At 35.6% G+C, this 23,986-nt stretch overlaps 3 protein-coding genes across 9 annotated transcripts in view; all 3 read right to left on the reverse strand.

Moving 5' to 3' along the window:
- Positions 1–103: 103 nt before the first annotated feature.
- LOC113055299 (CASP8 and FADD-like apoptosis regulator) lies at positions 104–6,607 on the reverse strand. The gene is made up of 11 exons (XM_026221485.1): positions 6,500–6,607; positions 5,362–5,435; positions 4,732–5,270; positions 4,379–4,484; positions 4,064–4,199; positions 3,645–3,691; positions 3,479–3,542; positions 3,326–3,378; positions 3,126–3,204; positions 2,288–2,804; positions 104–1,994 (listed from the first exon to the last, which is right to left on the reverse strand). Exons 3-11 carry the CDS (start codon positions 5,022–5,024, stop codon positions 1,868–1,870), a joined length of 1,422 nt encoding a protein of 473 aa, XP_026077270.1. The 5' UTR covers positions 5,025–5,270; positions 5,362–5,435; positions 6,500–6,607; the 3' UTR covers positions 104–1,867.
- A 3,302-nt stretch (positions 6,608–9,909) lies between these two features.
- On the reverse strand, positions 9,910–12,773 carry LOC113055302 (transmembrane protein 169). Of its 2 annotated transcripts, none has more exons than XM_026221495.1 (3): positions 12,429–12,773; positions 11,926–12,165; positions 9,910–10,885 (listed from the first exon to the last, which is right to left on the reverse strand). In XM_026221495.1, exons 2-3 carry the CDS (start codon positions 12,161–12,163, stop codon positions 10,251–10,253), a joined length of 873 nt encoding a protein of 290 aa, XP_026077280.1. In that variant the 5' UTR covers positions 12,164–12,165; positions 12,429–12,773; the 3' UTR covers positions 9,910–10,250. The 2 variants fall into 2 exon arrangements, with proteins under 2 accessions (XP_026077280.1, XP_026077279.1); XM_026221494.1 differs by having other exon boundaries at positions 11,926–12,253.
- A 2,345-nt stretch (positions 12,774–15,118) lies between these two features.
- The window catches only part of LOC113055300 (mitogen-activated protein kinase kinase kinase kinase 3-like), a 56,340-nt gene continuing 47,472 nt past the window's right edge, over positions 15,119–23,986 (reverse strand). For 3 of the 6 annotated variants that reach the window (XM_026221491.1, XM_026221489.1, XM_026221488.1), the window contains 17 exons: positions 23,622–23,696; positions 22,682–22,733; positions 21,816–21,981; positions 21,114–21,211; positions 20,151–20,192; positions 19,749–19,833; positions 19,534–19,613; positions 19,255–19,315; positions 18,861–18,978; positions 18,706–18,764; positions 18,272–18,375; positions 17,706–17,874; positions 17,353–17,421; positions 17,159–17,251; positions 16,851–16,921; positions 16,505–16,560; positions 15,119–16,360 (listed from right to left, as the gene is read on the reverse strand). In XM_026221491.1, coding sequence (XP_026077276.1) covers positions 16,273–16,360; positions 16,505–16,560; positions 16,851–16,921; positions 17,159–17,251; positions 17,353–17,421; positions 17,706–17,874; positions 18,272–18,375; positions 18,706–18,764; positions 18,861–18,978; positions 19,255–19,315; positions 19,534–19,613; positions 19,749–19,833; positions 20,151–20,192; positions 21,114–21,211; positions 21,816–21,981; positions 22,682–22,733; positions 23,622–23,696 — 1,486 coding nt within the window. In that variant the 3' untranslated portion in view covers positions 15,119–16,272. Of the gene's footprint in view, positions 16,361–16,504; positions 16,561–16,850; positions 16,922–17,158; positions 17,252–17,352; positions 17,422–17,705; positions 17,875–18,271; positions 18,376–18,705; positions 18,765–18,860; positions 18,979–19,254; positions 19,316–19,533; positions 19,614–19,748; positions 19,834–20,150; positions 20,193–21,113; positions 21,212–21,686; positions 21,982–22,681; positions 22,734–23,621; positions 23,697–23,986 lie in introns of all 6 variants that reach the window. The other 3 variants (XM_026221492.1, XM_026221490.1, XM_026221486.1) reach the window with 2 other exon arrangements.

Below are 23,986 nucleotides of genomic sequence, written 5' to 3' on the forward strand. Positions count from 1 at the left end.
TTACACCTTTTTTCTGTAATTCCCCCGCATTGATTTTCTTTAATTTCACTCCTAAATGACAACCAGTTTTTTTATGAACAGAAAATTGTGCACTTTTAGCCTCTTATGATCTGTAAAATTAAACTCTGTTAACTTGGGAAAATGACAATTCTAAAATATAAACACTGAAAGTTTTTTTTTTTTTTTTTCATAAAAATACATTCTCTTTTCTCACAAAATTAGTTGCACTTCTCTGCAAACTGGGGAAAACAGTCAAGTCTGACATGTTTCATTTCTACAGAAAGTTATGTGTGGGGTTGTGCAACAAGAGAAAACAATGTTGAACAAAGTCTCTTTTGAAAACATACTGCTGTGTCTGTAGTTTCTAATGCATTGTGAGCAAAGTAAAATTACAAATCTGCCCTCATACAAGAAACAAATGTGCTATACATTATTGCAAGTCACTAACACTCTCTTACATTTTTTTTAATTGGCCTGATTAGCCAAGCCTGCAAAACACTTCTTATTTTGTGGTACAGTATTGCATGATTTTTTATATTATATTTAATAGTAATAACTTATATAAAAAATGTTAATTAAACAATAAATTCAATTAAAATAATAAGATACAATCAGGAAGAATAAGCTGCCAGTCAAATTAAATCAGCATCAACACTTTATCTTTTCAAAGAACACAAATTAAGGAATATTTGTTTATCGTGACTCAATGACTTATTGTTTTTAATATTACGTTTTGAAAATATAAATATTGAAGGATTTAGCAAGGTGAAATTATTGAAGGAAAAATATTTAAGTAAATTTAAAGCATTTTATTCATAATACTAATTTTCTCACATTTAGTAAAGCAAGATATTTTAGAAATACTTTCATACTGGTCACTGTTTTCATATTCAGTCATCTTTTAAACTGCTAATACCAAATCTTCCAATAACCAATTCATAAGTCTCTGAGGGAGAAGGAATTAATTACATGAGTATACGTTATTTCATTGGATGACAATTAGATATGTTTAAATAATTTGATATTACCAATGTCTTGGTATATGATTTATTATGATTATAATTTACCAATTCTACATATATATTAATGAAATAGAGCAGCTAATCTGAACAGTTTTTTTTATTATTATTACCCATTTTTTAAGGCCTATATGGTTTACTCTATGGTCTGCTCTGGTGGTCTATCACGCTCATTAAAGTCACAAAACTCCAGCCTCCTGATACAGTAGTACATAGAACATCAATATATGACGCTATAAGGATATATTTGTGCTAATTTGCATATGCACTATTATTGATGTTTATATCATTTTTAATGAAAAAGAAAGACATTTTAAATGGATTACTCAACAAGATTCTCAAATATCACCACATCCATATTAAAAATGTATTCAATGGACACACATGATTAATACTACACCATACAATGTAACTAGATATTTAGCACATGTAAATGTTATGCCAGAGGATGATGGGGGCTGATTCCTCCCAAAGTTTCTGTTCGTCAACTAAATAACTCATAGAGTTGCTTTCCTCGCTCCATTCATCTTTGCCTTGCACTTTTGGAGCATTAAGGAATTATTTTTTTGTAAAGCTGCTCTCAGACAATATGTATTTTTAAAAGTGCTATGCAAATAAACTTCATTTAGCCTGACTAATGACCAATAAATTAATTAATGAGGCTCTAGCATTGTAACTGCAACAGAGAACGTCATATTAGCTGCCACAGGTAAATGTACATAAATAAATGGAGATATTAATCATATAAAAATACTTAAAACACAATGATGGTCAGATTATGAATCCACTATATTGACACAAACAATAATTCCATTTAAAAAAAACAACAACAAAAAACACACTGAGTGTTACACGTAAAGTTTCTTGCGTAGTGTGTGTGAGAGTTGAAAGTGGAACTCATTGCCAGGATTTTGTTGATTGTGACCAACCACGTTTCTGTTCACCTCTGCCATGACGTCCAATAAAAGCATCTTTCTGCAAATGTAAGAGGAAAATACAGAAATAAGGAGATTTTAATTCGAGATTTCAATTTCCTGAGAACAGCAAAAGCTGAAAAAGATTTAGCATGTGCACATGGCCGGACGCCATTTTTCTATACTAGCAAAATACATTCCTGGTCACTTGACATCATTCACAAAAGCCAAAATTCGCAATTTCATTATATATTCTGTTCTCTTGATGTGTTGCATGAGGGGGGTGTGGAGCTGCCTTGTGACATCTAGTTTAATGAAGCGCTTTTTGAAATGTGTCAGAAACAGAAGCCATACCTCTCACGTCCTCTCAGTAAGGCGGAGCTTAACTCATGCATGTAAACAGACTGGTGGCCAGACGCTTCCAGCAGCTTTGCCTCTGCTCTGCACACGCTCCACAGGACATCCGCAGACACTGGGATAGTCCTTGCGTCCGCACATTGCCTCCTAGAATAGTGGCATGGTGGCGCATCTGTCTCTAGGTATTCATCGTCCATTGAGGATGTATTTGGGGCTTCAGAGGTCCTGTAGATCAGGGTGAAGAAGAGTTTGGGTTTACCACAAAGAGAGGGACACTGGGTTGGGCTGAAAAGCTCCCTGAGATCCTCCAGTCTGATGCCAAGGCGACTAGAGTCCATAGTCAATAGATGAGTGTCCGTTCCCCTGCTGATGATGCAGCAGACGAAGCGATTGACCTTGTGGAGGATCTTGTCGCAGGTCAGGTCTTCCAAGACCTTCTGGGTTTCTTTTAGACCCAGGAGAGAGTGGAGAATGACCCTGAAACCCAGACCCTCAAATGTCTGATTCAACATGTCTGAAAGGACACAATGTAGAGGTTTATGCAAGAGCACATTAAAGAGCTACAAATTCTGTTCCTTTTTACATATTAACTATTCTTTATGCCAATATGTAATTAAAGAAAGAAAGAAATTTTTAGACAATTAGAGGTGGACAATGGGAGTTTTTACAAATTTAATCATGAAGAGCCTCCCCCCACCAAATATTATGACATCATTGTGGTTGACAGCAAATTCACCGAAAAAACCTAAGTCAAACTCACCACTTATTTCTCTTAACAAACACTCTACATCACTTTCATTTTACTTGAAAGTACTTAATTATGACAGACACTTACCTCCATCAAACCCAACACAGTCAATAATCATACACAGACCCCTCTGCTCAGGATTCATGTCATACTCCTCCATAAAAGCCTAGCAGACAGACAGTGGGAGGAACGTCTTATAACCTACTCAAATAAAATAACCATCAGAAAAGACCATAGATTTTGATTACTATTTACAGTATTTGTCAAGTAAGAAGCTGATTTCTTGCCTCTTGGTGTTGTGTCCCTGTTTCAGGCACTGAAAGCTTCAAATTTTTCAACTCTAGAAAAAGACCACAAACAAGTCTTTAATGTTACTCACAGCTACTTTATATGTGTGTGTGTTTGTGTGTGTGTGTGTATAAACACTAACGAAAAGTCACCTTGAGAACAGCACTGTGATTGTTTCACTGGTTGTACAGGAGACTGACGTTGCACATGGGTGAACTGAAATGAAGGAAAAGAGAGAAACATTAATCCTAATGTAACATACTGTATCTATCTATCTATTCAACACAGAAATGTATTTCTTTAAAATATATGTCTTACCTTAAAAGAATTCTGAACCTTCGGGACTTCACATAGTGCATTATGACCTGATTAATTACAAATTAATTCTTTAGATTTAATTATGAATTCATTTATTTCCCTATTATTTATTTGAAATATTTAGGTGGGGCATCACTCAAGCTTGGTAACTGGAGCCATGAAAAAAAAGCATCTACAATTGGCAAACATGGGTGCACTAGGCATTTCATGTCAGGTTTTTGTCACAATTAAAATAATTCAGAGATGCAATCCAATCAATTAATCACACGTAATGTCACACAGAAAATCTGCTAAGAACTTGAGTTTATTCTAGCTTATTAAGAATCCCTGAGGAAACCAGAGCTTTTTTTTTTTTCACTTTTAGGTGACAAGAAATTCAAACAAGAACCAAAAGAAAAGTGATCTCAGAAATGACTGACCTCTATTCTTGTATGCCTGAATCCTTCTGACAAGGTCCATTCTGTGAATGTTTCTCAAACACTGTTCAAGCAGGTCGAGCTTATCACAAGATACTTCATCTAACTTCTCCAACTCCACCACCACATCTAAAAAGCTCTAGAAATCAAATGAAACGAAACAAACATGAAATAAACACTGACATTACACAAACCTCATTAGAAATGGAAAAGTGGTAGATTTTGGACTTTGGATCTTGCTATATGCACATTTATGTTCATTTCAGTTTTCTTGTACAAATATTCAGAAGGTTTAAAATGTACTGTCTCCTGTCTTACAGTAGCTCTAGCGAGCCTTTCTTTGGGCAAGGTACTGCTCAGGAGAAATTTAAGAGATTGCAATTCCTCATCCTCCAGGTTTTCACTCACATCTGCCATTAGAACCCTGTGTAAATGAGATCAATTCAAAATACACACTTTCACGTGGGTGAAAATAACATTCATGGTTACTTCTGCATGGGTTTTTGCGAAGAGAGTACTCTAATGACCACAAAAACATAAATGTCAGGTTCTAAAATGAGGCTTTTCATTACCATAATTACTAGTTTCACCACATGGGTTGCTTTTCTCATACAAGAAGGAAATATCTCAGACATTGAGATATGCTATTAAGAATGGATAGCATAAATTACCTGTAATCTGAGAGGACACCTCCCTTCTTCACAATTCCTTCTACCTGTTGTCTACTGGTGCCAAAAACCGTCTTTAGGATATCAAAGCGTTTCATCCGGAACATGAGCTCCATCAGCAGGGCATCGCCTGCTTGAGTTTGTGTCTGTTTGGCAAATGCCAACAAAGCTCCTCTAAAATCTTCCACACAGATGTTGTTGAACAAATCTGTACAAAGGTACCTTAGGGTCTTACACTCCTCTTTTTTAAGAGATGCAGTTACTCTGTTAACCGTGTTGGAAAATCTATCCGCCATTTCACTGTATGATCCTGTATAGTTTGGGTCAGTTTAACAGCCGGGAGTATGGAATTGTATTATGCATTTTAAACATCTATTTGTTTACTTAAAAGTGTGCGTGTGTGGGGGGGGGGCTATCTGACCCTTTTTTCTTGAGCTATTATCGAATGAAAATTGCATTTATCATGCCATTGAAAAAATAAATCCACTTTAGCCTCATTCATCACATTCTAGAAATCATCAAAAGCCACTTTGGATTCACACCTGTAAATGACAAAGCACACCATTAAGTTTTTTTTTTCTTTTTTTCAATGAATGTGAACAAAGGAAAGACAGCCGCTTGGGCCAGACTTACTATCAATGTCCTTAATTTAGAGAACCAAAGGTTTTGTTGCTGTTGCCCACATACAGGCTTATCTTCTGGTGACACTAAACAGAAAAAAAAGAAAAAGAAATGTAGAACATAAATAAAAGATAAGGCAATATCATAACGGTATTAGATCTGGTTATCCTGCATTAATATGCTACATAGTGCATTTAAACCTCTACATAAATTTTACATTGAATATGAGGGTGGTTTGACTTCAAGGGGATTATTTTGTATTTAGGACAAAACAGTTCACTTTTTTGCGTACAGAATCTTGGTATCAAATTCAAAAGTGAAACCAACCTCCCAGAAGAATTTAAGGGGAATCCCATGAAGGACTCGGTGGCTTTCCGTTTGTCTCTAGTGAAGTAATTTGATTCACGTTCATGAGTAAAGTATAACTCTTTTAAGTATAAAAGATATCGTATAAAAAAAATAATAATAATAAACAGAAGGCGAGGACGGGTAACGTTACACCAACAAATGCTGAGGGGATATTCATGACCAAATATCAATATGCGCAAATGTTTCCTCCACAGATCAAAGTGTCTCAAACAAGTTTATTTATATATATTGAACTATATATATGAATATATATTGCTTGATCAAAAATCGCGCTTTTCCATCACGGTTGTCTGTCTAATCGTGCAAAGTACGGATTGTAATTGTTCCGTGACGTACCAGGCTCACGTGCAATACAACTGGAACCGTACCTTACAGTTCTTAGAACCGTTCAGCCCGATAGTGGAAAAGAGGCTCATGGGATTAAATTTATTGGAACTGTTCAAAGGATCCGTTTCGACTCGAGCGATTCGTTTGCGTCTTCACAGTGAAAAGATCCGACTCAAAAGAATGGTTTGATACATGAACAGGATACTTTGATTACACAAAAGCATTATCCTTTTAGCGTTAGGGAGGAGCTCATAGTTAAATGCCACCAACATCAAGTAACCACCGATAAAATAAGATGGATATATTTTATTCAAAAAGCACAAACTTCGCCACTACGTCCACATGCGTCACACAACAAGCTCTAATTACCTTTGTTTGTGCAACTATGCATTTTATGGAAATGGTATGCAGAGTTAATAATATAAACAAACAATAAGTTAAAATATTAGCCTACCGTTGACACTGTGTGGCTTCATCTCCATGATAAGACCCCAACAGAACGCCTTAACATTGAGTAGGCTTTCTGAAATCATCTATCTCGGACTCAAAACGCCACGCACAAAGCCACGCCCTCAAATGACGTAGTTATACTACGCCACGCACTTTCAGTCGTTATCCTGGAGGGAAATTTGGCTGATTCCAAACAAATACTTAATTACTAATAAGATAAGAGACGTTTATTTTCGTATTATCCATCGTGTTTATCCTATTAATACCTTCTTAAAGAAATTCAAAAAAGATATTGATACAAATTGTTATTTTTGCAAACAGCACCCAGAGACTATTGTGCATTTATTTTGGCTTTGCCATTACTCTAAATTATTGTGGAAAGACATTTCCCTATTTGTGACTGAGAACATTGATAAGGATTTTCTTTACTTTGGGAAAATGTGTTGTTTGGAATTGTTAACTGCAAAAAAAAAGCATTTTTTGGGAAACAAAATATACTTACTTATCTAAATTTTATATACATACATGTAAATTTTCAGGTCAGAAATCACTTTTTTATGGTTTGCTTGCTGAATTGCAGCATTACTTTGGGATTGTCGTTAGCTCGTGTAACAAGAAGGCTTTAAAAACAATTGAAATTTGTAGGTCTTTTAAGCTTTTACTTTGATGTGATCTTCTGTGATTAGTTTAACCCCTATCTTGTTTATACCCTGTAGTTTTTTTTCCTCTTTCTCTTTTCTTGTACTTTTTGTTTACTTGTTCTACTGTGATTGCTTTTTTCTTTGTCTATATAATGCTCTTAATTTAAAAAAAAAAAAAAAACTTTCAGTTGTTACAGTTTCACATACCCATTCTAAAAAATATTTACTTCTTACTTCTTATTGCGCTTATTTAATGGTGCTTCTGTAACAGACCTGTTGGAGAGTCAAGGGAGGGAATGCGTGTTGACGAGCCGTAATAACATTATTATTTTTATTTTTTTTTGTAGGGGAATTAACTTGAATATCTCTATGGCACAGCTTTTACGTAAATCGAAAGGTTTGAACTTTTTTAAAAGGTGCAAAAATTATACAACTTAAACAACAAACGAAAAATTCTTTATTAGAAATTGTTAACAATTAAATTAGTTCATGATGTAAACAATTAAATTAGTTTATGATGTAAAACAAAGTTTGTGCTTTGAGACCATGTTTGAAGTTAAAAGGCTATTTTGTGCCAGGAGACAATAATTCATAATGCCATTCAAGTGTTGTTTGTGTAACATTTTTAAGGCTGGCCTAAATGCTAAAAGACATGTCAAGGTCTTGTAATATGAGCAGCATGAGGAGTGTCTTTATTTGTATAGCAAGGCAGTTGTAAAAGTCCCCAAAGATAAAAAAAAAAAAAAAAAGCAATAATCTCTTGTGCAACAGACTGAAGCTACTGATGATTACAATAACCCCTTCAAAAGTCAGTTTATATCAAAGCTGCTCATTTGCAGATAAAATACAATAATCTAAAGGCTTTTAATAACTGCATAATTGCAATATTTCAGATATAAATGTACAAACCTAGAGCAATTTTGTCTTTAGGTATTTTACATTTTTCTTCACATATTACAGATTATTCAGATCAGATGCATAGATCTCAGCTAAGAGAGATGCAGAGTTACACACTTTATGGGGAATACGTTTTCAATTACCGTAGGAAGCCTACATTTAGAAATTATACAGTACAACAGTATGCCTACATAAACAATAGATTTTAAATGATGATTGTATATGAAGAGGAAATGACTGCTGTTATTCATACCTCTTCCTCAGAGCTGAACTATATATTGGAGTTGAGTTTTTGAGGTGCAATATGAGAACCAGACACCACCCCATCTGAAGTAAATGTATCATCCAATAATCTGTGAATGTCCTCTTAAAAGGTTTTGGAAATGTAAGATGATCTTCTGGGACAACTAAGCCATTATCCTTAATGCTTGTAAATCAGTCTGTGGTTTTTAATGGCTGATATCCTTGGTGAGCACTATTATAGCACCATTGTTGTAACATCTGTGGAAATACAAAGCATTACACTGTTTCAAACACAGCAATTCAGTAATTTGGGAGCCATACTTGGATATAAACTAATGACAACTCTTGGTTAGCTAGCATGATATATATATGGACTCTCTTTTGCCTTCTGAATTGCCTTAATTCTTTGTGGCATAGATTCAGCAAGGTTATGGTAACATTCCATATTGACATGATAGCATCACGCAGTTGCAGATTTGTCGGTTGCACATCCATGATGCAAGTCTCTCGTTCCACCACATCCCAAAGCTGCTCTATTGGGTTGAGATCTGGTGACTGTGGAGGCCATTTGAGTAAAGTGAACTCATTGTCATGTTCAAGAAACTTCTTTCAGACAAATCCAGTCTGAGTTATATTAATAATGGTCCTGGCCCCTCCAAGCCTTTCAATGAGGGCATGCATGTGTTGGTTGTCAACAGTTCAGAACACGTGAAATAAAGTGTGTGCAGTGCATCCGTAATAAAATGTCCTTCACACGGCTCCGGGGGATGAATATAGGCCTTCTGTGGCGAATCCATGCATTTTTGTAAGATAAATATCCATATTTCAAATGTAATAAACACTTTTTTGACTGTCGTACCCAGAAGGCATGCCGGTGGATGGTATAGGACACGTCTCTTGCCTCTGAGAAATGAAGGAGCGAAGGAAACAAAGTTTCCTTACTTTAGCAAAAGAAAAACCAGTCTCCTCTTGGCTTTCAGTATATTGAAATTCTCCTAGATTTTCCTTTAAAAATCTTTGTTTTGTGCTTCTAGTTCATGACCGGTGTTTTGTTTTGTCTCCACGTTCATCACTAATCATCCAACGCTGGCGTCTTTCATCATCCACCCAGAATGGCTTCCATTAAAAATGTTTATTATTTTTAAAATATGGATATTTATCTTACAAAAACACCCGGATTCATTGCGGGAGGCCTTTATTCACTCCCCAGAGCCCTGTGAGGGTTGTTTTATTACGGATTTTCCCACTTTATTTCACATCTTTTGGACCAGTGATCCTCAAATCTTGCTCGCGAGATCCACTTTCCTGCAGAGTTTAACTCTAACCCTAATCAAGCTAACCAATGTCTTCAGGATCTTTAGTAAATCACAGATGGGGTTTGTTGGATTAGGGTTGGAGTTAAATTTACGTGAGCCAGATTTGAGGATTTTGGATTGTTGATAACCAACACCGTCTTACCCCCATTGAAAGGCTTGGAAGGGCCAAGACAATATTTAATTTAACTCTGATTGGATTCGTCTGAAAGAAGAAAGTCACATATAACTAGGATGCTTTGAGGGTGAGTAAAACACAGGCTAATTTTCATTTTTGGGAAAACTAACCCTTTAAGCTTATGCTTAACCTCCATTATTTCTTTTTTTTTTTGATTGGATATGGAAAGATAGTGTTCTGAATTCTTAGAGTAACGTGGCCCCATATTTCATTGTTTTATGATATTTTACAATAAACAGCCAAAACACAGTATGTTTCTAACTAATTAATTGATAATTCTCTATCAGCATGTACACATCTATAAAACTGTGGTTTGGTTATCAACAGTGTTCAAAATATCTTATTTTGTGTTCCACACAAAAGGTTTGGAACAACATTAGGGGTGAGGTTTTATTTGTTGGGTGAATCATCACAAAATGAATATGATTGCTCGGGTTTGAAAACAAGTTAAATGCTGTCGAAAATGATTCCTTCTTTTCAAGTTCACAAAGTAGAAGTGCTCTCAGCATCTTCCATCCTCTTATCCTGGAGGGTCCCGGACAGAGTGTCAGAGTCCAGCAGCTCAACCACATTGTATGGGGCGCAGTCCTCCAACCCCAGCTTCCCACAAATCCACCCACAGAAGCCCTTCTCCAGGTCCCTCACCGCCAGCCACCATTCTCCAAAAACCCAGGAGAGCTGGGTCAAGGCGGCATACACCCCCATACAAACACACAACGTCATGATCAGCACTGGGTATAACAGAATGAGCAAGGGACACACCGTGATTTTGTGCAAAAAGCTGCGTTCCTCATTGTAAACCAGGAAGACATTGTACCAGGTGAGCGTTCCATAGTAAAACAATGTGATGAAGGAGAGAAAGAAGACGAATGGAGAGCAGGAAAGGCTCCAGAGGAGAACATGAGGGCCCTGGCTGACCCCCAGCGCGCAGGGTTTTTGCTTGGCTTCTGCAGCCCCATCACATTCTGCATCTAGACGCTCTTTGGAGCGTGCAATGTCTCTCAGCTCTTTGTCTGTAAGCGTCATATAGATGTCTACCATTTGGCCTTTCCGCTTTCCCCGTGTGATGGTGCCAGCCAGGGTCACGTAACGGCTGTCAGGAGGGATATCCTCTTCATCTGTGAATGAAAGATAAATATTAAAGAGGATATTGGATTAAAAACACATTACTGTAAATAATGTCATGCAAGAGAGAAAGAGGAAATACAATAAACATTGGAATGTATACAGTCCATGCCAGCAGACACAAAACTCTTGCCTTGATTAAATTACTAATTACAAAAAAACGAACACTTATTTCACCACTAGGACTGGATATAATATAAATGTATATTACATTTATAATTATTAAATACAATTTATTTAAAATTATGTCCAAAAAAATTGCAAATATTATCTGTTTAAAGATTTTTGACAGTTAAAAAGTTTGGGATTTGTATGATTTTTATTTATATATATATATATATATATATATATATATATATATATATATATATATATATATATATATATATATATATTATATATATATATTAATACACTTTAGAAATGTTATTTATTCATTTGAGGACAAAGCTGAATTTGTTGATTTGGTGCTGATAAATATTTGAGTAGGAACTTTTATTCATTTTTTTTTTTTACCATTGATGAATAGAAAGTTTAAACAAACAACATTATTTAAAATAGAAATCTTTTGTAACATTTTACACTTCTTTAATGTAAAATCAGGTCAATTTAATAAACCCTTGAATGGTAAAAGTATTACTTTCTTAAAAAAAATAATTAATTAATTAATTAATGATGATAGTATATAAAATTTAGGTCTACTAATGTTTCTAACTCGCAAGACCCACCTTTTCTAGGACTGGTAATTACAAATATATACTTCCCTGATATTTCAAGATTTTTCTTATAAAAATGAAGAGGACAAAAAAAAACCTAGATAACTAACATAAAATGATCAGCAAGGATAAAACATAAAAGATAAAATCACGTTATATTTAATATACATAAGGATTATTACTCATGGTGTATTCTGAATAGAAAGCACACGTGATATGGTGCCGTCATGTTTTAACCCATTACAGTAAACAAATGATGGATTTCACTGCACTTAAACAAGCATCCCTCTACAGCTCACTCCAAAATATTTTTTCACCTTCGTAAAGTCCAGGACTAAAGCTTCCGTCCACATCTGCCGAGGTTCCCTCCCCAGCATCCTCCACCTCCAGGTCAGAGCGGTAGACGATCTCTTTCTTTTTCTTCTTCTTTTTCCTCCTGGTGGTGGTTCCCTCCTCCTCTGCTGACCTCTGGAGCGTGTTCACTGGGGTCTCCTCTGTCCCAGTCGCTCCCTCCAGCTCCAGACCAGTGATGTCTCCAGATGCCCCTTCACTCATGACTGTGAAGCCAGAGAGACTCCTATGATGTCAGTATGCAGCTGGACACACCTGCTTGGTGTGTCAATCAATCTTTTAAGAGGTTTCCTTCTAGAATGAGAGAGAGAGAGAGAGAGAGAGAGAGGCCCCAACCGCCTGCTATACATGTTACTTTGTTTTGAGCTGCATTGCAATACATCGCATTTTAGGAGCTGGCACTGTTTATCTCAAGCCACGCCCCACGCGTACTATCTGATTTACTGATATTAGAATACACAGTTCTTACCTCGAATAAACTCCCAAACAAAAGTAGAGGTCGTTAGATTATTCAGTTTATCGTCTGCAAGTCCTCACCATGTGTAACATTTTAGCGCGGTGTTTATTCTTTACGAGAGTGCCACGCAGAAGACAGCGCATCCCCCCTCGCGCCGCTAATGCCCAATGTTTGGCCAATCAGCGGCGTGCGCGTGCTCGCTTAATGCAGAGCTCTGCCTAGCAACCCAACTCCGAGTAAGATGCCAGAAAATCTGATTAATCATTTATTCCCACTGAATACTTAGGACCATGTGATATTTCAGTTTTTCTTTTTTAATAAATCTTCAAAAATTCCAACAATTCTGTGTTTTTCTGTCAATATGGGTTGCTATGTGTACATTAATGAGGGGGGAAAAAATACTTAAATGATTTTAGCAAATGGCTGCAATATAACAAACAGTGAAAAATTTAAGGGGGTCTGAATACTTTCCGTACCTACTGTATATAATAGAAATCTTACAATTACAAACATTCACAATATCATATTATTACACATATTTACATTGATTAAACAATTCTGAAAGAACTATTAGAGTTCCATTTTACTATGAGAATGATGCAATTCAGTGGGCATCATTTAAAGGCCACAGTCAATTCCTAGCAAAAAACAAGACAAAACAAAAACATTTGTGGTACACCCACACTGTGAGGAAGAGCAGCTGTTTGACGGTCTAGACTTGTTTTGTTATTCACAGCTTGGATTTGGTTATGGCCATGATTTCTCTAAACATGTCTGTATTTTCTCCCTCTGGGGCTGGAGGCCAGGTAGTGTGATCTGACTGGAGAGAAACTGAAACAGAAAGCGTTTGCATACTCAAATAATAAGAGTCAACATCCGTTTTTGATTTCGCAATAACAGCATGTATTATGCCATCATCTGGCCAGGAAATGGGTACCTGGTATTTCCCACACCGAGTGGTAGAGGCTCTGTCCTGCATCACGTTTCAGGGTTGATCTAGTAATGTACTGCAACTGGCAGCTGGAGACAGCAAGAAACATACAGCTGTAGATACCTGACCCAATTAAAGTAAATATTTAAATCTCAGGTTATTTAATAACCAGTTTTGTAATTTCACATAAAAGATTAAAAAACAATTAAAGATCTTAACTATTCCAAACTTAGACCGGTAGTGTATATAAATACATATAGCTATAAATATTGTATATAATTTTAAAACCTCAACATCATACGTTTCCTCCTCAGGAACACAGAGTCTTTAAGCCAGACTAAATGGCGCTGGCATCTTTAACATTGATGGGCCAACATCTTTGTAGATTTCCATTGCAGTTTTGGAGAATATAGTTCCCTACATTCAAAAAACACAAAACAAGTTTACATTAAAGTTGAATTAGAATTACACCACAGAGAATAAACACATGCAATTAAGTAAAAACTTACTTTTAACATTTTCAGGAGAGGATGGTTTTCTACATTTAATTTATGCATTTAAACAAATGTATGCAAATTTACAATTTAACTTTGTGGATTTATCCAAAGGAACATGCAAATGAGAAATATAAATCAAACATGGAATTCAACCCTTTGTTTCAGCATCTCCCTGAATGTGCAGCACTATCCAAACACAGTACATGCTTTTAAATTGTTTCCAAGCTGTCACTGACCGGAGCCACAGAGTTGATCTGGACCCCGCTGTCAATCCACTCAATAGCCAGGCTCTTGGTCAGGCTGTCCACCACTGCTCTGGCAACTCCTGTGTGGCTGACATAAAAAAAAAATAAATAAATAAAAAGTCATTTTTCTGAGTGGGTCTTATCAGTCAAAAAATGGAAAGTGATACGCAATATGTTTATTATATTGTTATAATGTACAACTCAAGCCATTCCAGGGCCACATGTACAAAATTATGTTTACAATTACACCACCAAGATCTTTCATCTATGCATTGCATGCAACGAATAAAAAGCCTTTGAATTTGTTATGCAGACATGTCAATTCATTAATAGCAGAAACGAGTCTTACAATTTACAGATACAATCAAAACAAATAGCAGCTAAACTGTATGTCTCGCATTTCACATTACGATGTATGTCTTATCTAGGGGTGTGCACGAATAGTCGAATATTTGGTCTGTAATTATTATTAAACACTCTTCGAATTTTACTACGTGTTAATTTGCTGGCCGTGAATGCAGAACCCATGATAAATCCTAAGCAGTTAGTACTACATCCAGAATCCACTGGGTGGCGCTGTGGAGCGTGTTTACAAGTTGATATTATTTGGCCTCGCGAAGTTTGGATTTACCTTGATCTGACAAATTGTAATTACTTCTGATCAAAGTGCGTTCTTATTGTTATCAGACTGAGGAATAAACTTTCACCTGAGCATGTGGATATTATTGTTTCTCTCAAAATTAAATACACTAGACGTAGCCACGTCTGTGACGAGACGGACCGTGAAGCAAAATCTGTGCAAAAAATGTTTTAAAATTAAAAGTCTTTTTCCGGTGTTGATCCAGCTTCCTGTTGTCAGGACTTTTAATTATATATATTTGCGTTTTATTAGTAAATATTACTAAATAGATAATCAATGTGTACTAAATCATGGATGTAAGAAGGGTAGATAGCAAAACATTTAACTGTTTTGCCAAGATAGCAAAATACAGTTATTATGAAAACACGAAAGACATTGAAAGACATCGCAGTATGTAAAACCATGTGATTTTATTTTACAGTATGTACACTGACACTGAATAAATTCTATAATCGTATTAACTTGGAATATGTTCTTCTTTTCTTATGGTGGAATTTGCTTTTCTTTCAACAAGAGTTCTTAGAGAGATTTAATGCAAGTCCATGTTGCTTAAATCAATTCACAAATTCCATCGTAATCTTCCAAATAGTGTGTACAGCCCTCAAATTACACACAAACAGCTGGATGCAGACAGTGATGTCATCCACACAAGTTTGTCAACTCAGTCTTGCAGTCTGATTTATTTAAAATGATGTAAAATTATTTATTGCTTACTAAGATTATACATGTATACACATTTACAAAAAAATATGTGTCTATATATCTATATATGTTATTATCTGCATGGTTTTAAACATACACTTACATACACATCAACATTTTATAACTGTGCAAATTTGAAGTGAGTGCATACCACAATTAGTTAAAAACAATTACAAGGGCCATTGAATTAAAAGTTGTTCAATAAAAACACCATTTGGCTTTATATAATAAAGTAGAATAAAAACAAACTAATAAAAACAACAGTTCAGAAGGCAAGTCTTGGAAAGATGGGCACTTCAGCATTGTGATTCCTAAACTATTGAATTTAACACAAAATTATCTGTCCTAGATGTAATTTTAAGTAGTACCCAGCATCTCACAGTCCTTTATGATAGCCAACGCTGCCAAAAACCTGTACAACATAAATGTGCTGATATCTACACAACCAATACAAAGAGTACTTAAAATTACTACGTCTGTATTTACATGTATTAAATACCTGTCTTCAAGCACTTGTGTGGTTAGGGTCAAGTGTGAGTAGTGGCCAAAAAAAAACCTGTTTGTGTGTGTGTGTTTCATGTAAATAAATTAAAACTGCTACAAGTCAAACCGAAGCGAGGCCTCTAAAACAGGTTAGTGTGAAAGTGCATACTGTAGTATTTCTCTGAGATCTAAATATCTTCGTCCATTCAAGTCTTCCGCTGTGCTTTCGGTGGTTCAACAACAGTATATCTGTGGTTCTTCTGAGATGTGGCCAGTTGTCATCGGGCCACATGAAACCAAAGGCTTTTGTAACATTGCACACTGGCGTGTAGTGTTTTTATCCCATAATTCATTGCAGTCAGTAGCTGTTTTCGTGGCCAGCGAGGATGTAGAGATTGCTGTGTGCTGTGGGATTGTCTGTTGGTCGGCTCTCCAAAACCACCACTCTATAAAGAATGAAATAAAAACAAATACAGATGACCTGATGCCCTTTCTGCAAACATATGACCAGCGTTTGGCACACCAGTAATAAAGGGAATGATATAAATTACTTAATGACTTAATACCGTAATTGGATTGCTTTTTCTCACCTGTCTGAACCCAGCAGCCTAAATATCCTTGAGTTGTCAGAAATCTCCTGTGTAATCTGGAATATAAAAAGTGGACAGAATAATAGTATTGCTCAAATATATATGTCATTTAATTTATGTATATATAGGAAATCCACTTTTTTTTTTCTCTCAACACCACTCTCTGAAATACTATGTATATATAATAATTTAATTACAAATATTTGTAATATAATACATAATTTATATATATTGCAATATCCTTGGTGTGTTTTTGTCTGCTACACCACAGGGTCCCAACCACTTTTGTGATATTATTGACAGGCTGTCTGTACATCATCTCTCACATTTAAACAGCAGGACTTGCCTCATTGGACTTGAAGCTGCGTCCTTGCATGCCATGCCTCCAGAAGGCCAACACACTGTCTTGAAGGCAAACTAAGAGGAAGAGAGACATGCATAGAGCGAGGGAGTTATTATAACACAGATTTACACACACACACACATATATACACATATATGTGTAATATATATATATATATATACACACACACACATATATATATATATATATTTAAAATAATTAAATATGCTAAACTAATTGCTAAATTCAGTTTGTTTAGAAAATATGATATATTTACTTGAGGTCACTGGTAATGTACTAAGGTTTTATACCTATTGATTCAATCTGGAAGTTAAAAGTCAGTTCAGCTGAGAGTTTTCGACTGGACTTCAACCGACCTTGCAAATTTACAATCTTAATGCACCCTAGCGAGGAAGAAGAGAGGCAATTAATCACTAGATCTTTTTTTTTTCTTATATATGCATGCATCTGTTATTAATCAATTAATGGCATTTTCTGTACTTACGATCTAAGCAGACTAAAATTGTATCTCTCTCCAGCTGGGTCACATGGATCACACAGCTCTGTGGGGTATCTGAAACGACAACATCAACAATTTCTAGAATTTAACATTTCTAAAATCCTAAAAGAGTAAAGAGTAAATATATATATATATATATATATATATATATATATATATATATATATATATATATATATTTAATTAGCTTTCATTCCAAATAATTGCATAAAGAGGCAATTTTTTTGTTTCATGTAAATGAATATTTTTTTAATAAATGTTAAGCAATTAAATGATTCATACATGTAAAGACTTATCTTAATCAGTGTGATAATGGTGTCATTTTTAAAAGTACCCACCAGAATCAAACCAATTGGAGGTAGAGCTGGGGTTGAGGGTCTCGAACCGCACCACTTGGTTGAGCTCTGTCCCTTTGCTCACAGCTATGCAGATGAGAGGATACAGATGCTCTGGAACCACCAGCATCTCAAACACCTCCAGCGGACACGGCAGGGGGAAGTCTATGCTCTGCAGGGAACAAGACGGTGCTTATTGTGGAACAGTGTGCAAGTGAAAATGCCAAGTAAAGCAATTTAAATTACAAGTCTTAAGTAGAAGATCAGCAGTTTTACAAGCTTAACGGAAGCATGAATAGCTAATAATGTGGCTTAATAACATGCTACACGCTGATTCCAAGCCTCATATTTCATTGATGAGGTCTCATTTAAAAAAGTAACCATTATGAAAATTGACTGTAATTCCTTGGGAGGTTTAAATGACTATAATCTCTTACACGCTTCGCAATGTAATGATTACTTTTCTGAAATGAGGCAGCCTCAATGATGCATGCGGCCAACAAATGCAACCTCCAGAGCACACAACCTTCAAAATAAGACACAGCAATGTTTTAGTGATGGGAACTTACCTTGACCAACATGAACCTCTGCATGGACTCCACCCATTCAAAAAGGACAATGCTGGACTGAAAGGCACCACACAGGTACTTGTGACCTGTATACGGATTCCTCACTGAGAATAAACAAGGCAACACATGGAAACAAAACACAATGTAATACCTTGAAGAAAGTCTGTTTGATGATCTAAAATTATGTTGCTTCATATTTTTGTGGAAACCGTGATTCAAAATTTTGAAATAAGATTAAATAAATATTTTGATCAAACAAAGACATACTGAATTGATCAGAAGTGATCAAACAGTAAAAACATTCATAATGATAGAAAACATTTCCAAAACTACCGCCAAAGTATAGCCTAGCCATGACATCATCCAGAGTTATACCTATAGCGATATATTGCTGAATTCAGAAATATATGAAGTAAACGACGGGATCTGCTCACCTACACAGCACTTTTGACACCCTTTTGTTTCAGGGATCTTAGTGGACACTGTGAATTTCCTGAAATTCGAATAAAAATGTAAAATAATGTATTTATATTTTGACTACTGGTCATGCCCTTAAGTTCACACACTACACAGGGATCCTAACACTCACCTGGGGATCATTTTGTCAGGCAATTTATGTGTTGGTATGGCAACAGGGAGTTTCTGCATTTGTCGAGCATGTTCAAATAGGCCCACCAGACTGTGAGAGTACAGATGACATGCTTTTCCTGCCAAAACACAATTTCATTATTCAAAACAGGGATACAGGACTATGTCAGGTAACACTCGACATATATGACATGATGTTACTACAGATAACAATTCTAGTATCTTCACAGTACAAGCAGTTCTACTCTGTATTGTCAAGTGTGACTCTTATGAAATATAAAAACTCTTAAAAATATAATTCTAAAATTGTAGCAATTGTTGAAAATAGAAACCCACTCTGACTAATTTTAAATCTGAACAGCTAAACCTGATTTTTTTTTTAAAGCACGGCTTACCGGATATTGATAGCAGGCTGTTGCTCATGACATACAGCCAAGTACATCTCCTGGGGAAAAGCTGAGAATGACACAAAAAAAGCTTTAGTACAAGACAAAATGACTGACTGAAGAAGCATGTTACACCTAGACAATATAAGGATATACAAATACATCACACAAAATTGTAGCTTTACCAACACATGTTTCTTTTTTTCATTTTTTAATTAAAAAAAAATGCCTTTACTTAATTATTAGGAAAACCATTTGTTTGAAAATGTGTGAAAAGTAAAATCACACCTGTTCCATGGACGTCTCGTGCAGCTCATTAAGGTTTAACGTGTAAATACCTTCCTCTGCTCCAAATATCAGATACTGGTCTGAAATGTATGAACATGGAAGAACAAAACACTCTCAGAGGTGGTATCAGCACATGCTTCATTAGACAACATCAATAGATACAATAATGGACACATTCATATTTCAGATGAGCCAGATTTTCATGACAAGCTCACCTCGTGTGTCTGGGTTGATCCATGAGGTAGCGCAGTGTATCTTTAACGGGCAGCCGTTGAAGACTTTAGAGAAACATGCTCCCATCTGGACATGGAAATACAACACAACGGATAATGCAGATGCAACCACTGCTCAAAAGGTTTATATTATACAGTATCTGACTTGTCATGGCACTTGTATACTGTCGTTGTTCTCTTGTTGACCTGACTGCTTCTATTGTTCTCATTTGTAAGTCGCTTTGGATAAAAGCGTCTGCTAAATGATTAAATGTAAATGGAAGTATAAAAAAAACAAACAACACTATCAAAAAGGCAACATACATTAATTTAAATAAAAACACATGGCAAGTAATTAAGTCCCAATACAGCAGCTGCATGGCTGAATAAAACTATGCCACTTACATGAACCTCCGGAGTTGGAGGGAGACCATTGCTGATGGGTTTCTGTTGAAAAAAAAAAAAAGAAAAGAACCAAATTGATATACATAAACTTGAAACAAAATATGACATGCAAATTTAATTTCACTATTTAATAATAATAATAATAATTATGAAATTGTTTTTTTTTTACATATTAATTATGCAATGTAATTATATGTAATAATATTGTTATTATTCCTACCTATTATTATATTGCACTAAAACATTTCATTTAATTGTTTATATTATTGTTGTCATGTAATAAATAATATTGTTATAAATCTTTAACATATTTTATATAAATTATTAAACAATAACAACAAAAATATATTATTATTAATAATATATTAAATAATAATATTGATACAATTAAAGTTATTTAAATATATATATATATATATGTGTGTGTGTGTGTGTGTGTGTGGGCATGTTTTTGTGACATATCGACATATCAGGACACAACTCTGTATAATGACATGGGTATGACACAGGTATTACAAGGAGAGGGTGACTTATGAGGACGTCACCCATGTCCCCATTTTTCAAAACGCTTATAAACCATACAGAATGAGTTTTTTTGAGAAAGTAAAAATGCACAAAGTTTCCTGTGAGGGTTAGGGTTAGGGGTAGGGTTGGTGAAGGGCGATAGAATATACAGTTTGTAAAGTATAAAAACCATTACGCCTATGGGATGTCCCCACTTTTCACAAAAACAAACGTGTGTGTGTGTGTGTTACACAATAAGAAGAAGAACTAAATTTTTTCTGAGATTGTGCATTAAATGCTGAATAGTGATTTGAGACCACTGGGATCTAACAGTATTCAAATATGAAATTATTATATATATTAAAAAAAACTCTGCTGCACTCAGCAAACATGTTCTTCATCCAGGAATCATAAGTGTAACAAGAATCAATATTGGAATTCACTAAAGTGAAGCCATACCGGAAAGTCTTTCTTGTCCTTTGGTGTAGGAACAGCAGGGGGCATTGTGGACTGTCTCTCTGTTGAGGGTGAGTGTTCAGATGGGCTAGTCCCATTATCTGTGGGTAAGAAAAGATATAGCATACTTCTTTAGTTTTTTCATCAATATTAAACACTTTATGTTTTTACACAGGCATCCAACAAGAGATGCACACAGTGTTCTTTCTGTCTACATTCACATAAGCATTATCTGCACTGTTCACTAAGCTACTGTTGAAATATGTAGCTACCATACTTAGAAGACACAACAAAAACTAGACAAGTGTAATGACAATCTAAACAATGACTGACAGGAGAACAATCATTTGACAAGGAAAACAATACAAGGGTGGAGTGGGTGACTCAGGATGTCTTCCAGTGGGTGTGTGACATTTTCACATGCCAACACCAATGACGCTGTTTCTCTTTATAAAGGGCAAGAGGAAAGAATGACATCTCACTACGATCTGACTAAAGAAACTAACAACGGGACGGTTTGGAGACAGGTTTAGTGACTGGGGCTTAACTAAGTTTAAAAGGGAGGGCCTGTCTTACTGTCTCCTTCCTCATCACGATCTTCCTCTTCATCAAATGAGACCTCCAGCCTCTCGTCGAACTGACTACATATCCCAGCATCCCCCTGTGCTTCCCAAGCGCCATGTTCTTCCCGACTGGTCTCGTTACCTAAACTGCTGAGCTTGTTTGCAGACAGTCGAGGAGGTGGAGGTCGAGGGGGTACATTGGTGGATGAGCGAGTCGGGCTTTCAGGACCCGGACAGCGCTTTATAGTGCCCTGGTTACCGTCATGATCGCCAGAGAGGCTTTGATGTGGTCCGGGACTGGGCTTCGGCTGGAAACAGCAGAACAAAATTAGCAGCATGCTACCGACTTCTGTCAGATCAATACAGTAACTACTAAAAAAGTGGATGTAAAAACAAAAACTGTAGAAGCTCTACACTGATTTCCGATAAGCTTGTTTCAAGCCAAAAGAAAGACTTTGTTCAAAACACCACAAAGACAAACTACCCTTCACAGTTTAGAGTTGGCAAGATTTTTTTAAATGTTGTTGAAAGAAGTCTCTTATGCTAACCAAAGCTGCATTTATTTGATTAAAACAATTACAGTAAAAACAGTAATATTGTGAAATATTATCACAATTTAAAATAACCGTTTTCTATATGAATATAATTTAAAATGCAATTTATTCTTGTGATGCAAAGCCGAATTTTTGTCTTTAGTGTCACATGAAATCCTTCTAATATGCTGATTTGCTACTCAAGAAACATTTATTATTATCAGTTGAAAACATTTGCTTAATATTTTTTTCAAAATTATTTAAAAAAAAAACTGTTCAAAAGCTTATTTTAAATAAACGATTTCCAGTAAAAGTCTTTACTGTTACTTTTGATCAATTTAATGCATCCATGCAGAATAAAAATAATACAAAATCTCACTGGCTCCAGACCTTTGAAAGGGAGTGTGACTTTTTTAACACTAAAACGGTTTATTAAAAAACATTTTTATTCCATAAAACCTTTTTTGATACTTACCTTGGGAGGAAGTGGTGGGGGGAACTTAGGCCTCATAGTGGAGCTTTTAGTGCTAAAACCAATCAGAAATTCAATTAGATGAATCACTATGCTAATAATGCTACAACTAACAAATATAATTTGAGAGCATTAACAGGATGTGAATAAACCTCTTTGATTAGTTTCATCTGACACTGGACCAACAGGGTACAATATAGGACAGGAAACAGACAACAAACAAACATGCAATCAAATGCACTAGGAATAATTCACTCTATAATGAAAATGCTTTTATTATTTATTCAGCCTCACGTTATTTCAAACATGTATGCTGACAGTTTTCCGTGGAAAATTCAAAGAACATTTATGAAGAATGGAAAACAATGAAAAAGATGAAATGTCATGTTGATTTCTTACATTGTGTTTTTTGGTAGCCACTTACAGCAGCATTCAGTTTGAAACAGGAGGATGAAAGAATAATGACAACATTTTTATTTCTGAGTGATCTATTCCTTTAAATGTAGAAGAAAGCTTGTCAGCATCACTAAGAGAGGGCTAAGTTTCATGGATCTGAACTTGCATTTGAACCTGGAAAAATTGCTAAAGTGGCACTTGGAGGAACCGCAACATTCTAAAACGCCTGCTAGACATTGCATTGCTAAATAAAGGAGAAAAGAGATGATGTGTCTAGCAAAAAGAAAACGGATGAAAGAATGATTCCCATTAGACTAAAAGGCCATGATATACTGGAAACATTTTCAGATGACATTTAAAACAGTATTTGAAACGAAAGAGAACTCAAAATGGAAAAATATTCACGTGTGTCATTAAAGGACGATGAAAAAAATATTAAAATGTATTTGTATTCACACCAAAATGTTGCCAGTGCATCGTGATCTTTAGGCGTTTTAACCTCTAGAGCAGCAGGAAGAGATCGGCTATAGAATCAGGAGGAACTTACTGTTGCAATTCATCATCATGATCATCACCTTCATCGTCACCCTCATCATCATCCTCCAAATGAGCATCATGCCCCCTAATGAGGATTGAAAAGGTTGCGGTGCTCATTCAATGATTGATTGATGAAAGATTATCAATTTGAAGCAGCAACACTTTGCTCGACTTCCCAAAGGTAAGATCAAATTTTAACGGGCCGTTCACACAGGGCATTCGGAGTAGTTTTTCACTGTTATTCTATGTAAATGTGCACTAACTAGACTCTTTGGGTGTCTCATGCTATGATGAGCATCATGTAAGATGCCGTGAAATTTGTTTCAAGATGTTCCATTTCACTTTGCTAGTTGTTTATAATCACAAGAGCATGTC

The sequence above is a fragment of the Carassius auratus genome, chromosome 36 (genome assembly GCF_003368295.1).
Source record: "Carassius auratus strain Wakin chromosome 36, ASM336829v1, whole genome shotgun sequence".
In the NCBI taxonomy this organism is placed as follows: Eukaryota; Metazoa; Chordata; class Actinopteri; order Cypriniformes; family Cyprinidae; genus Carassius; species Carassius auratus.